This window comes from Zonotrichia leucophrys, chromosome 27 (genome assembly GCF_028769735.1).
Source record: "Zonotrichia leucophrys gambelii isolate GWCS_2022_RI chromosome 27, RI_Zleu_2.0, whole genome shotgun sequence".
Classification (NCBI taxonomy): Eukaryota; Metazoa; Chordata; class Aves; order Passeriformes; family Passerellidae; genus Zonotrichia; species Zonotrichia leucophrys.
The window spans coordinates 3,993,945-4,009,497 of NC_088196.1; the positions used below are offsets into that span (position 1 = coordinate 3,993,945).

A 15,553-nucleotide genomic window follows, 5' to 3' on the forward strand; every position below is an offset into this window, starting at 1 on the left:
GCTTGGACTCTATGAATGCTTTTTTATTCTCTTACAACCTCCATACTTGCCTAATAGAAGAGATGATAGCACTTATTTTTTCCACTGTGGGAACTTTGTTAGTGTTTTTAGGGATAATTGTGTTTTTCCTCAGTTAAATTTCCCTATTCTACATGAAGTCACAGCTTCCTTCCTCTTGATTAAGGCAGACCAGTCTGGAAACTCCCTGATCTAATAAAATATGTTGATATGATTTTGAAGTGACAGATACAAACCTTCCACACATCTGCCAATCCCCTGATCACGTGGTATTCCCTGTGCATGCCAGTACAGAGAAAAGTCTGGGCTGAAAAAGTAATCTGGTGACTCCAGGCTCTGCAATCTCTTGGTTAATTTTAGTACAGCCTATACCAAGCCATCTTTTCCTCAGACTGCTTTGCACTTAAGCTGTCTCCTGTCTGCCTGTCAGGAGGTGAAGCAGCCTCTAAACCATCACAGGTGAAAAAATCCCAACCCTTCTAATTTATATTTGGGTTAAAAAAGTCCATTCTCTTGTGTCTTTTCTTGGTCCAATCATCAGAAGGTGAATTTTCCTGTGGAAATCCTTCAAATATCTACAGGAAAACTCTTGAACTTTGGATGCCATGAAGAGCTGAAGCAGCCCCTGTTTTTAGCAGAGGCAGTGATGGAAAAGCCTTGATCAAAACTCAGCTGCATCCTCCTCTGTTGCTACAAGGAAACACAGTGTGGAAACTGCAGGGGTGATTATTTTCCACGGTGGAATCATAAGAAGATTTGCCCAGTTTGCACCAGTGCCCAAGGATGTGCCATGGGGGGCTCAAACCAGTGCCCACACTGTGCCACACAGGCCCTGGCACCAAGCACTGTGGTGAGAAAGAGAAGCAAACAGCACAGAAGTCTCTGCTGGAGGTCACAGCTTGGCCTCCACTGCTGAAAACGGCGTGAGATGCAGACGAAAGGTGAGACGTTGAGTAGAAAGTGGGAATTGAAATTGTTTCTGAAAGCACCAACAAGGTGCAGCTGCACTGGGTACTTCCTTTTACCATGCTGGGCAGGATGTAGCAAATTATTTTGGAACAGCCTCCTTTTGAGAGGGAAAAAAAAACAACCAACCAACCAACCAACCAAAAAATCTTCTTTTTTTTTCCTTTTTGCCTCCTGGGAAAGGGATGGGTGTTGAAATCTGCTTTCAGCAACTGGCAATCATTTTTCCTTGGAAAATGGAAATGGTTGTATAAACTAATTTTGAAAGAATCTTGATAACAAGATCACCCTCACACCCTTGGACGTGGAGTTGGCAGCAGAAGGCACCTGCAGAGGAAGTTCTGGTTTTGTGGAAGCAGGAATCTGTGGCATGTGAAGCAGAGCTGGGACTGAAGGATCCACAAAGAAAACCTGCCCATTTTTGGGTGAATCTGGAGCTCTCTGTGACCCACTGAGAAAACTCCTGAACACCCATCTGAGCTCATCCAGGACTGGGGCAGCAAATCCCAGCAGCAAAATCCAAATCTTTTCCAGGATAAGGGATAAAACCACACAGAATGGGAGAAAACCCCTTTCTTCCATCAATGTCCCCACCCAAGGAGAGCACGAGAGGGATCTCAGAGTTTTCCACAATAGTGTGGGGTCTTGTTTAGGAGAAAGAAACCATCACCCACCTATTTCCCCCAGACAGACTGGCAGAGCTTAATACAATCAATTAGGACAGAGGAGTGATTTTCTCCCTAAAATGTAGCTGAAAATGTTGATTTCATGAAATTCTAGGTTGCCAGATCTTTGTTTTTCAACGTTGCTTTTATGTCGCCACCTCATTTTCACTGCCACCCATTGTTTGTTCTCGGCATTTGATGTGGTTTATTACTCAGAACCAGAGCTAATACATATTCAGCAGTTCATGTTCTGTACTTTGGAGAAGGGACAAGTGATTCAGTGCCAGATTGAACTGTCTAATCCTGGGCTGGAGGGAGGAGCAGGTGGCCAGAGAACAAGGCTCAAACAGGAAGCCATGTGCTGCATCTCGTGGTGCTCCTCTTCGCTCGGTAGCTTGAGGCACAACTTGAGTTCCAACCTTTGTCTGTCTCTTGTCAGAGAACCATGGAATGGTTTGGGTTGGAAGGACCTTAAAGCTCATCCAGTCCCACCCCCTGTCCTGGGCAGGGACATTTTCACTCTCCCAGGTTGGTCCAAGCCCCATCCAGCCTGGCCTTGGACACTCCCAGGGATGGGGCAGCCACAGCTTCTCTGGAAACCTGTGCCAGGGAGGAATTTCTTCCATATATCCAACACAAATTTTCCCTTTTTCATCCTAAAGCCATCCCTCCCATCCTGTCACTCCGGCTCATGATGAATTGTCCCTCTCTGGTTCCCTTGTGACCCCTTCAGATGCTGTGAAGTCTCCACACAACTCTTCTCCAGGCTGCCCCAACTTTCTCAGCCAGCTTTAAGCAGAAAAAAGCTGTCCTGGCAGTTGTTAATGATTTTAATGGAAGTGCTGGTATTGTTGGAGTTAATTATGGAAAGGAAATTCAGCACCCTAAGCTGGGAGTCATCAGTTGTTTATACAGTGTGACCAATTTGCTTGCATTTTCACTCTTTAGTAAATCATTAGCTGCCTGTTACATCCACCCTTGTCATGGAGCTGCATTCATTTAGGCCATGCCTTTGGGTTCCTCTGGACTGGCCACAGGTCCAGGAACCTGTTTGAAAGCCATGGATGCTGATCTTCAGGAGGTGTCAGGTTCTTTGCCACATCCTCACAAAATCAGGAAAATCTTTTGGCGTTTCTGGGATACATTTATTTACCAGGAAACCCTTACCCTGTCTCTGCTAGTTTTACTCACTTAGTAAATCAAGATTATCAACTGCTCCTCACACATCTGAGAGCTATGGATAAAAACTGTGATTTGCAAGTGAAAATTGGGATTATTGGTTAGGCTTAACTAGTGGGAATCTGTCCCATGGGAGAACTGAGAGTCCTGTATGGATCAGATATATTTCCTAGGCTTGTTCTAAGCACCAGAGGTTCCACAAGAAGGTATAAGTAATAATTACTCATTAAATTTTTGTCTTTCTGTATTACCAATTCACAGAAGCAACCTGAAATGCTGATTTCTACAAAAATAATACTTGTGAGTGGTGTGAAAAAGTGTTTTCTTTTGAATCCTGGCTAGTAATTTCAGGAGATGTTTGTACTGTCTTATACATTCATAATCTGTAGAAGGAAATTCTCAAAGATAATTACCAAGCAGGTTAATTGCTTCCAAGGGTTATCTCACTGTAAGTGTCCATGCCCAGTGAAGTTCCACATTTCAACTTCATTTCTTCATCTGCATATTTCAATAAAACTTTTAGGAAGATTGATAGTGTTGTTTTATATAATCTTTAGTGCATTTTTTTAAAGGTGGATAAGATTAGCCTTTTTTCACTCCTGTGCTTTGTTTTACCTGCAGATGATGTGATTAAAGTGAAAGGTGAATACAGTGAAAGAGAGGAGAGTGCTTTAAATTCCGAGCCAATGGAAAACCTGGAAGAATCTGAACTGCCTTACCCATATCCCAGAGAATATAACGAATATGAGAGCATTAAACTGGAAAGACACTCGGGTTCATATGACAACGTCAGGCCAGCTAGTGGAAAGATGAATTGTGATATCTGTGGATTAGCCTGCATTAGCCTCAATGTCTTGATGGTTCATAAGCGTAGCCACACTGGTAAATATCCCTCTGTTGTTCTTGTAAGAGCTGGAGTACTAAAAATAAGATAATTTATAATCTAGATTGGTTATTTTTAAAAAAGAATAGCAAAATCAGGGTTTCCTTGTTCCGTCCTTGACGCCACATGTGATCTTTATCAAGTTACTCACTGTTCTGTGCCTCACTTTACCCACCTTTCTTCTTATCAGGATTGAATAGTATTAAAAGCAAGTTGGTGAGGCATTTGAAGAATTTTGGATGAAAGGCACTATGTAATGCAGTATTTCTGGCACAAAGCAAAAGTTAATTTGGTTTTGTGCTGCCATTTTCAGTCTGTATATAAATTTCTCTCTGTGCCATACTTTGGCAACAAACCAATGAGCATCTTAAGTTTCAGCCTGCAGTAAGATAAGACTTTTTTTTCCCTTCTAAAAATTGCTGGCTTGTTGGAATCAGCCTCCTCCATGGAAGAACTGTGCAGTGCTTTCCATAGTCCTACATATGCTACGAGCAGCTCTGACACCAGAGCTGCACCTCCCTCCCACTGAAGCCACACTCTGTGCGTTTCTATAGAAAGCAATCAATCCAATATCTCATTCTTTCCTCTTCCAAAAAAGGCAGAGGACAGCATGATACCCACGTAACCATTAAATGTCCTTTTCTGTATGTCATTTTAAGGTGAACGGCCATTCCAGTGTAATCAGTGCGGAGCTTCCTTTACTCAGAAGGGAAACCTCCTCCGCCACATTAAACTACACACAGGGGAAAAACCTTTTAAGTGTCACCTGTGCAGTTATGCCTGCCAGAGGAGGGATGCGCTTACGGGTCACTTAAGGACACATTCTGGTAAGTGACTTCACAGGCACTCCATGTGGTTTGGATGTGTGTCACTGGGACACTCGGTGTGGAAAAGACAGACAGCAAGGTTTGCTCAGCCTGTGAGAGGCTCAACGCAGAGCAGTGACCACTCACTGGTGTTTCTGGAACTTTCTCTGCTCTTGGTGCAGAGAGAGGGGCCATGGGAGCCGTGTCACAGCCCACAAACGTGCTTGCACAAATAGCTCCGTGGTGTTTTCACAGAATTGTTTTGGTTGGAAAAGACCTCCAAGCTCATCAAGTTCAACCTTTAACCCATCACCACCTTGTCAGCTCATTTTCATGAGTGCAGCTGGCTGTGCCAGCAAGCTCTGAACTTGTGGAGAGTGTGAGATGTGCTTTGCTGGGATTTCCTCCCATCCCATTCTGAGCTGTGAGGAAAATCCCAGGAGCATAATTGCAGGCAGATGACTGTTGCCACCTCACTGTGGTGTAGTGCCTTTCATCTGAATCTCTTAAAATGCTCAAAATGTTTCTTCTTAAGCTTGGTAGGGTGTTCTGTCCATATTGCAGATGGGGAAATGGAGGCACAGAGCTGAGGTGACTTGGATTTCAAGTCAGGTATAACTCAGTCTTAGCTACCCCAGTTCTGCAGGAGCCAGGCTGTGCTTGCCCTTGAATTTATCCTCTGTTCCACATGGGCTCAGAAAGAAAACATTGATTCTAAATTATAGGTGTTATCTCTGCACTGCACTGTACAGAAAAAAGTTCAACCTCACAAAGAATCAAAGTTTAAAATTATCTTATCTGCCAAGGATAAATGAGATTCTGATTTAATCAAGACCAGCAGCGCAGTGCTGTCCCCCATCAGCACCATGCTTCAAGCAAGACAGTGTTTTAGTGGTCTCTTGTGGTTATTTTAATTCTTTTATTGTTTTTTTTTTCTAGTGGAGAAGCCATATAAATGTGAGTTTTGTGGAAGGAGCTACAAGCAGAGGAGCTCGTTGGAGGAGCACAAGGAGCGGTGCCGGACTTACCTGCAGAACGCTGGCATGTGTGAGGCTGGTGAGTTTATCACATTGCAGTGGTTTTGGGGTTTCAGTGCATTACAGGGCTTATAAAAGATCATCTGGTGAGCTGTTAACCCACAGCCTGAGAACAGCTTTTCCTACACTCCTTTTCAGTAACCTGAGGGGCTGTAATGTTCTAAAGGGGCGGGTTCATCGCAGCCCTCAGGCGCTTTTGCTTTAATCACTTTTTTCTTTAAGTGTTAATTTGTGTAAAACATCTAAAATACTTTGTACCCAGCATTTCTGGAGGTGTTGCTCAGTGAGCTAAATTATTCCTACATTAATGTTGTTATGTGGCTCATTTTACAGGATGAGTTGTTGACAACCACGTGTTTGACGGTTCCTTTTCTGTTAAAATTTGCAGCAGTTTTAGTGACTTGGATCTAGGGCATACAAAGAGACTGGTATCCCAAAAATCACTGACAGATCAGCTTAGGAGAGAGTGAGAGGCTGCTTTGAATATAGAGCTGCCTTTGGAAAAGATGAAATGTATCAAAACATGTTTTTTTCTTATTTTCCATTTTGCAGTCTCAGTGCTGCAGTTCCAAAATACTTTGGTGAAAAGTAATCACCATAATCTTTGTCCTTGCTTCACCTGAACTGCTCAAATCCTAAAATGAACTGTGTGATTTGGATCTCACAGCACACCAGTAAGTCAGGAAAAAAATTGCTCTTCCATTCAGAGTCAAGGAGTGGCTGTGACCTCCCAAAAAACTTCATGACTGATCTGAGAAGAGCTGAGGTCACAGTTTCAGAATTCAGGCTCCCATCTTTTGCTGTGCAGCCTTGAAAAAGACACCAAATAATGGAAACATGGAATCACAGAGGGTTTGGGTTGGAAAGGACCTTGAAGATCATCCAGTGCCACAGGCAGGGACACCATCCACCAACCCAGGTTGCTCCAAGCCTTGTCCAACCTGGCCTTGGACACTTCCTGGGCAGCCACAGCTTCTCTGGGCAACCTGTGCCAGGGCCTCACCACCCTCCCAGGGAGGAATTTCCTCCTAATAACTCTATCAACCACAGAAAGGACAAAATTCTGCAGGAATCATCACAAGCTAGGCCTGAAAATCAGTGTGAAGAGCCACTGGTGTGTGATAAAAATCTTGGGTACAGGAATCTCCACACTGTACAGAGAGTGTAGGTTGGTGTTTCAGGCTTTGTGACACATGCAGGAAACCTCCCAGAGAACCATGATTTACCCAAGTATTTCATAGAGATTTTTAAGAGTTTTATTGTTTTGAGGGGGCTCTCTTCTTGTCAGCAAGTGACATATTTCTTAGAGTATTTGTAAAAGTTACTGGTAATCAGCTCATCAGCAAGTTCTGGGTTTGGTGAGAACCTTTACACATTGTAACTGTGGTTTGTGTTACAGTACACTCATCATGGCCATCACCCCAAGTGTCCAGCTGTGAAAATGGAAAACATGAGAGCTGCTGCAGGTTTAGATGCATTTCAGAATAGCAACATTCCCCCCTTACCCCAAGCCTGTGGTGCAGTTCTTGCTGCAGCACTGCAGGGAGCCTGAACTGGTCACAGGGAATGGAAATTCTAAGAGGGGGCTGCTCCCCTGCCTTGGAGACCTTCACACCCTTACACATACTGCAGTGTTCTTAGGAAATTTTATGAAAAATGAGAACTCCATCTAATTCCCTGGTATCAACAGGGTGTTGAGTGGCAGAACCAGGGAGAGGGAAAGCTGGAAAGACTCTCAGGAGGTCATTTGCTATGTTTCATTTTTTTTCCCCCTAAGTTTAGCATTTTGCATTTGTTTTTAGTAAACATCCTCTTTCCATTACTGATCCTTTCCCTACTCCTCTGCATCATTTGAATTTTGGTGTTTTTCTGAATTTATCTCAAGCTTCTCAACCAGATCTGGTGGAAGGTGTCCCTGTCCATGGCAGGAGGGTGAAACTGGATGACCTTTAAGGTCTCTTCCAATTCAAACTATTCCACAATTCTACAATTCTCACATGGAGCCATCTGTAGACACAAAAGTGCTCTACATGCCACCATCCCTAATTATTAAAATATTTAAAAGCATCAGGACAGTAATAATCATTCTATTTGCTTTTCAGTGCCATGCTTGCATGTTCTAAATGTGGAAATATTTCTAAAAGAGAAGTTTCATGTAATATAGTTGGAGCATTGTCCCTGATAACATCTCTCTCACATTTTTCTCATTGCACAATCACCCAACTCCGTTCCACTCTCCCTTCTTGAGTGACCACACAGAGATGCTACAGGAAACAATGCCTCTAATTTCAGCTTTGTGCTTGAGGGCTTTGCTAACATTATCTGCACATTCTAAAAATTCTGCTCACATTGGTTGGTGTGGCAGAAACCACACTATGGGAACAGCTCAGTGCAGGGTGAGTGCTGGTGTGAGCTTGGGGTTGGGACAGCAGCTGCTCTCTCTCCAGCTGCAGGGTGACATGGTGGCCCTGAGATGGATGTCCCAACTCTGGAAGTGTTCAAAGCCAGGATGGACAAGGCTTGGAACAACCTGGGCTAGAGGAAAATGTCCCTGCCCATGGCAGGGTGTGGTACAAGGTGATCCTTAAGGTTCCTCCCAACCCAAAGCACTCAGGGAACCTCTGATGGCCAAGGGACAGCACCTTTGGAGAGGTGGCTCCTCACCCAGCACCCACAGGACAGCCTGAAGAGTCTTTCCTCATGGATAATTCACAGTGGCAGGAAAATGATCCTCTGGAAGTGCAGGATTACACCTGAGATGTACACTGAGGCAGGCAGCAGCACTGGGAGCAGCATGGACACCTCTCAGGAGGGTCAGGGATAAAAATCCAACATCCTCAGCCCTGGTGCTGGCTGAGCAGGAGAGGAGCTCCCAGCTGTCAAAGTGGTGAGATCAACCCCACCTTTACACCCTAGAAAATTCCATGCTTAGGAGCTCAACTTGCCGTGTAATTCCAGAGCCACTGCTCAGATCTGACCAAGAAAGGGATTTATTTGAGCTGCAGAGTTCCTTTCAGCATCCTCAGGGACTTATTTTTGCTTTCTGGCCCTGCAGTTGAGCCATCAGAACCCTGAGCTTGCAGGATAACCCAAGGTTCCAGAAGTCTGGATTTTCTCTATTTGTTTTTTTTCTCACTGTGATTTTGAGCAAAGCACTTGACCATTTCTGTAGTCCAGCCTGAATTTTATTTTTAGATCCATGTTACAGTGAGATAATTACTTATTTAAATCACCATGTGCAGTGGAATCATCCAGAGGGTGGAGAATTGAAAAGGGACACAAGGTGTGATAACTTCTCTATGTTTGAGAAGCCTTTAGAGAATCCGGAGTGATTAAAAAACTTTTCCTAAATGCTAAATATTATTCTTGTACTGTTTAAGATGTGATCCAGAAGAAAAAGTTGGATGAGATAATTTTCTGGGTACAGAGAGCAGTGTTGTGGATGAGAACCTGTATAACCACCTTCATCTTACTGGGAGCAGACATTGTTTCCCTTAGGCCAAGTTGTGGAAATGTCATCAAAGACCTTTTGTGGCCCATAAATAAAGATTATTTTTACTTTAGGAAGAAATAGCCAGTAGCAAGGAGTCAAAAATCTTCATGTGAAGGCAAAGACCCTCAGCATTAAAATAAAAGAGCAGAGAACCATGAACCTGCAAGATTGATTCTGCAGAAGTCCCAGAGCATGTTATGTAGGTCAATAGCTGCTGTCTCTGCAGATCTCCTCTGAGGAAAAGCTCTGTTATTCCTGCAGGAAGCCCTCATCTGCCCTCCTGACATTAATTTAACAATTAAAGTTCCCTTGGTGGCACATAAATAATGTTGACAAGTCACCCCTGATGTGCTACGTGCAGCTTCCAGTGTGCTCCTGGGGCTGGGAGGGCTGAGAGCAGCTCTGAGGATGAGGAAAAACACCCTGAAAATGTGGAATTAAAGCTTTACTAGAGCAGCACATGGGTCCTCAGAGTGCAACTCCTGGAGGAAAAGAGTGAGGAAAAGGGGAGCTAGAACAATAAAATCATAAAACCAAAGAAAGGATCAGGGAGCTGCTTTTATGGTATGGGTGAATTGTGTTTTCTTTCTTTTTTCTTTGCAAAGAAAAAAGTACATTTTTGAGTACACCATTTGCTGGGGTTTTTAAAATTTAGATTACTGCTGTTATGACTTGTGCAATGATCCAGCCAAGATTATGAGGCTTTGGGTTTAGGGGTAGTTCAAACCTTGGACTACAGTCATCAAAAGTTAATATAGAGCTGCATATTCCAGGTTTTGGAGCATGAGAATTAAACTGAAGTCCTGAAATTAAAAACCCTATAATTTTCAAGACCAAACCCAAGCAGGTGATTACACTCTACCTCCCTCCCTTCCCCTCAGAGTATCACCTTAACCTGGTGTTTTGTCTCACTTTGTTGCATTTGGGTATTTGATGCTGGGAGCAAGGATGAATACATTTATGGGAACCTCCAAACACAGTGGATTAATTTAGAATAAAACTGAGACTGGAGGAGCAGTGTGTTATTACCTCCAAGGCACTCCATGCCCTGCTCAGGCCTGGCTGTCACGTACATCCCAAGCTTCCAGGACTGTGACCAAGCAGAGGCAGGCCCTGTTATCCCATCCTCCCTGACTCATATTTGCAGCACCAAGCACCTCTGAGACACTTGATGTTTTCAAACTGCTGAACAAACATGAACAAATAGTTCTGGCTGAGGTTTGGTGAGTCATGGTTTGTGCTGACTGAAACTCCTGTTATCAGGAGCAGCACTGACAAACAGGTACAGAGGACAGACTGAAACGCTCAGGGAAAGGCTGCACAGGCCTGGGAAGGATGAAGCTGCACTTTCAGCACTTGGGCAAACAGAAATTGAAGTCAATACTCAATAAATCTGTGTTTAGCAGGACTGAAATATCAAAGTGTTCCTATCACTTTCCTCTGGCACTGCTTGTCTCTTAGGTTATGCTTCATGTATTCAGGGAGGCCTCATTTTGGCCTACCAGTGCCTTAAGGGGGTTATAAAAAGGAGGCAGGAGGATTTTATAACAGGAGAAGGAACAATGGTTTTAGACTGCCAGAGGGCAGGGCTGGATGGGATGTGAGGAGGAAATTCTCCCTGGGAGGATGGTGAGGCCCTGGCACAAGTTGCCCAGAGAAGCTGTGACTGTCCCTGGAAATGTCCAGCACCAGGTTGGACAAGGCTTGGAGGAACCTGGGATAATGGAAGGTGCCCATGACCCTGCCATGATCTTCAAGGTCCTTTCCAACTAAAGTCATTCCATGTTTCCATGATTCTATAATTAGATTTGTTGGTGTATGTATGGTAACACAGCAACCAGGACTCTTTCACAGTGAGATCCAACATTTTATAGCACCTTGGGAAAGTCAATCACCCCTCACTGGGTGCTCTGGAAAATGGGAAGAGCCTTAATTGGCCTGATCCCAAGGGAGTCATCACAGGGCACTGGGACTTTCCCAAAAATCAGAAATTTGGGAGGTTGTAACAAGCTTTAAAACTCAGAATAATCATTCCTCACCTTGCAGATCCCATCTCCTACAGACTTGGACAATCCTTTCAGATGTGGCCAATTCTCAGCACAGTGATTCCTGCCAAGGGTACTTTTAGCAGAGAATTTACTCTTCATTATAATTTTTAACATAAAAGCAGCAGTCCAGATGGGTGTTGTTGAGGTTTGAGCAGGGTTTGGGGGGGAAGCCACAGCAGTTACGATCAGTATTAGTGTGGTAGTAGCGATATGAGGTGGCAGCTCTGCAGCCTCCAGGAGCTGAGAGCAAGCACAGCCTCTCTGCAGGGCTGGGCACTGCTTAGCACAGCTGAGGAGAGCTCTGGAAAATAGGAAGAGCCTTAATTGGCCCAATCTCAAGGGAGTCATCTCAGGGCACAGGTACTTATCCAAAAATTAGAAATTTGAAGTTGTAACAAGCTTTAAAACACAGAGGAAACATTCACAGTTAGTTTTAGCTGATGCATTTAGGAAAAAAATATTGACAGTAACACCTGGGGGGAAAAAAAGAGTTAGAAATTTTGAATTTTCAAAGGCTTTTTTGTTTTTATTTTACTGGAACACTGATACATATCATACAAGCTTCTTAGTGATTCGTTAAGACATCTCTGACTGATATCTGAAAAGTTAAGCAAGAACACTGAGTATCTCCTCCTGCAGCTCGAAGCACTGAGTGTGCAGGTGTCACCCAGCCTTACTCAGAATCAAAAAGAAAGGCCAGCAGAGCTTCTGTCTCCATCTGCAATTTAACCAACCTTCCAGCCAGTTCATGCACTTCCTCTCGCTGACGACAGTTCTGGTTTGTGCTCCCCCCTGAGTCAGCTCGGGGCTGTGCTGCCACTGACCACAGCGGGTGCCCAGAGAGCAGGAATGACAGAAAAAGCAAAACCAGCTTTGCATTTCACCTCCAAACTGTTTCCTCCAGTTATGTGGCCGATTGGAGATTAAACCAGTCAGCTCTGCCTTTTTTTTTAACTTTCTTTATTTTCCTTTTTCACCTACGTGTTTTTTTTTTATTATTATTTTTTCTCTTTTTTCCCCCTTCTTTTTCACATTTTCCAACCTAGCCAGCGTGGAGGCAAGGCACATCAAGGCAGAGATGGGGACTGAAAGAGCCCTTGTGCTGGACAGGCTAGCGAGCAACGTGGCAAAGAGAAAAAGCTCAATGCCTCAGAAATTTATTGGTAAGAACAAAACCCCTTTTCATCTGCAACAGTTAAATACGTGTGGGTTGGTAACAAACAGTACAATGCCTCTGCTTCTTTTAAATATCCTGCTCAAGCTTAGCATCTAATACAAAAAAATTAAGCAACACTGGTTTTTTGATGGGATTTTAGCAATTTGTTGTAAGGGGTTGATTAAAATAAAAAAGAATTTATTCTTGCTTAAACTGGGTGGAAGGCACTGTTGTGCCTTGTGTCTTTATATAGATTTATAAATATGTTTTATGAGCTTCCACGTGCCCTTTTTGTGCCTATGTATTTGAAATGTTTTCTGCAAGGATCTAGAACAAGCAAAGAATAGGAAGGTTAATGTTTTCTCAGCAGGAGCTGAAGATTCCTGCAGTATTCATGTGTGAAATAAGGCCTAAAGGCAGAAAAGTATTGGATTTCTCTTAGTCATTCTACTAAATTTGTGTATGATTAAAAAATATCAAATCCTTTCTTGTGGTAATTTAAGCAAGCAGATGTTTCCATGGTATTTTCTTTGCATTTAATTGAACATGATCAGAGTTTTGCATTTGGGAATTTTAAATACTAGTTGGGCAGGTTCTGGGTTTCAGCAAACACCTGACCCTCTTGGCCAGTCTTATTTCATCAACCTGCCTTTAAAGAAAATAAAATACAGCCCTGTGTCCTAAGGAAAACCCTTAGTCAGCAGTTATATAATATTGGTGCTGATGAAGCCTTATTTGTGCTCTTTGAAGGGTTACATAAGGTAAAAAGTGTTTGGGTTTTTTTTCTTTTTATGGCCCAATATAAAGTTCAGCCTCTGAGTGGGGCTCATGTGGGAGAGGTGTGGGCTGGGAGGGCAGGCAGGGCTGTTCCAGCCAAACCCCCAGCACAGGGTGCAGCAGCTCCAGAGCAAGGTAGAGGTGAGCAGATGGATGCATCCAGGGAAAGGTGAGCAGATGGATCCATCCAGGGAAAGGTGAGCAGATGGATCCATCCAGGGAAAGGTGAGCAGCTGGATCCATCCAGGGAAAGGTGAGCAGCTGGATCTGTCCAGGGAAAGGTGAGCAGATGGATCCATCCAGGGAAAGGTGAGCAAATGGATCCATCCAGGGAAAGGTGAGCAGATGGATCCATCCAGGGAAAGGTGAGCAGCTGGATCCATCCAGGTAAAGGTGAGCAGATGGATCCATTCATGTAAAGGTGAGCAGATTGGTGAATCCAGGGAAAGCTGCACAGCTGGATCCATCCAGTGAAAGGTGTGCAGCTGGATCCATCCAGGTAAAGCTGAGCAGATGGATCTATCCAGTTAAAGTTGTGCAGATTGATCCATCCAGGGAAAGGTGAGCAGCTGGATCCATCCAGGGAAAGGTGAGCAGCTGGATGCATCCAGGGAAAGGTGAGCAGCTGGATCCATCCAGGGAAAGGTGAGCAGATGGATCCATCCAGGGAAAGGTGAGCAGATGGATCCATCCAGGGAAAGGTGAGCAGATGGATCCATCCAGTTAAAGTTGTGCAGATTGATCCATCCAGGGAAAGGTGAGCAGCTGGATCCATCCAGGGAAAGCTGCACAGCTGGATCCATCCAGGTAAAGCTGTGCAGCTGGATCCATCCAGGGAAAGCTGCACAGCTGGATTTATCCAGGTAAAGCTGCACAGCTGGATCCATCCAGCCAAAGCTGTGTAGATGGATGCATCCAGGTAAAGCTGCACAGCTGGATTTATCCAGGGAAAGCTGTGCAGATGGATCCATCCAGGTACAGCTGTGCAGCTGGATGCATCCACACAGGAAACCAGCTCAGTTTTTCAAGGTACTGGAGCTCTTAGTGGGTTTGGTGGGTAGCACTGGGCTTTCATCTCTGAAAACTGGTCTCATTTATTTATTTATTTTACATTAGTGTGGCTTTCTAAAGGTCACCTCACTGCACAGCCAGACCAGCACACTCCATCTGAGTCTCTTTGGTGCTCACATTGGAACTGGGCCTGTGGGGCTTGGCCCTTACACGTCTTGCTGTGGTTCAAAAAGCAATATTAATGCAAATGGGTTTGTAATCCTTTAGCTTCCTCTATTTTAGCATTTTTTCAGCTCTGTCATTGTGCAATCACCAGCAGTTTGACCTTTATGTATTTTATTCAACCCGTCTGCAGCAGGATGCACCCCCTCAGCATAAGGGTCATGTGAAGAACGAGTGGGTTTGGGGTTTCCTCTGTGAGCCAAAGAGTTCCTGTGTGGCCCAGATCCTCTGGGATTTGTGCTAGTGCTGGGTGGCATGAGCTGGCACAGCACTCCACAGGTGTGTGGAGAAGCTGGAGAACCCATCACAGATCAGCTAAAAGCACAAAATAACCCATTTTTGGAACTTGCTGTTTTTCTAGGACTCCTGTGATTTTTCTTGTTAAATGACATGTGCAAACATCCCCCCTGGGAAGGATGTTTCCAGGAGCAGGCTGCCCGACCTTGCTCTGACTCCTGTGCCTTTCTGCCCTGTCCCTGTCACAGCTCAGATCTGCCAGGCCAGTGCAGGGATCTTTTGGGAAATCTGGGAATGAGTGCTGATGTCTCATTTAGTCAGGAAGCAGGGACAGGGATTTACACTAACAAGGCATCTTTGTTTGCCTCGTTCCTCTGAATGAAGTCTATTGATTGGAAGAAAAACCCCTTTATTATAATTGGAGGGCTCTGCAGAGATTCAGACAAGCACCAGGAGTCTCTCCCACTTTATTTTTCACATTTCCATCCCCACAGCTGCCTCGTGTGCACCACTATATATCCCACACAAGGGCAGGGACCACCAGACCCTGCTTTTGACTCTTCACCTCTTCACCAGGCCCTGCTTCAGAGCCTTTTTCTGGGGGACTTTAAAATCCACCAGGACAGTGGAATCACTGTGAGACCCTCAGTGATCATTCAGGAGTTGGACTCAATCCTATGATCCTATATCAAGTTTCTTTATTTTACTTCACAACAGTGACTCTTAAAACCAAAATTTTTAGGGAGTTTTGCCTCTTTTTGCCTTTATTATTTTTTTTTTTCCTACTTAAATCCCAATTTATTCACATCTTTCACTTGCCTGGAGCTGGTTTTATGAGTCACCCAAAAATACTGCAGCATTTTGTTTCCCTCCATGTGAAGCTGGACGGCGAGTGGTGCTGCGGGCTGGGAGCAGTTGCACTCTTGTGGTTCTTTAACCTTTTGGAGTGTTTTAGAAAAGAAACGTGAGCTCCTGGTTTTCTGCCTCTGCAGTGAAACCCCAGAGTTTCATACACATTGAGTCAGGGTGTTGACAGGTGACTGATAAACATCTGC

General features: G+C 44.3%; 1 protein-coding gene across 4 annotated transcripts in view; it reads left to right on the forward strand.

The window, feature by feature from the left end:
- The window catches only part of IKZF3 (IKAROS family zinc finger 3), a 35,514-nt gene that overhangs the window by 16,166 nt on the left and 3,795 nt on the right, over positions 1-15,553 (forward strand). Inside the window, exons 4-7 of one of the 4 annotated variants that reach the window (XM_064733851.1) lie at positions 3,450-3,710; positions 4,371-4,538; positions 5,457-5,573; positions 12,142-12,258. In XM_064733851.1, the coding sequence (XP_064589921.1) occupies positions 3,450-3,710; positions 4,371-4,538; positions 5,457-5,573; positions 12,142-12,258 (663 nt within the window). The remainder of the gene's footprint in view (positions 1-3,449; positions 3,711-4,370; positions 4,539-5,456; positions 5,574-12,141; positions 12,259-15,553) is intronic. The other 3 variants (XM_064733852.1, XM_064733853.1, XM_064733854.1) reach the window with 3 other exon arrangements.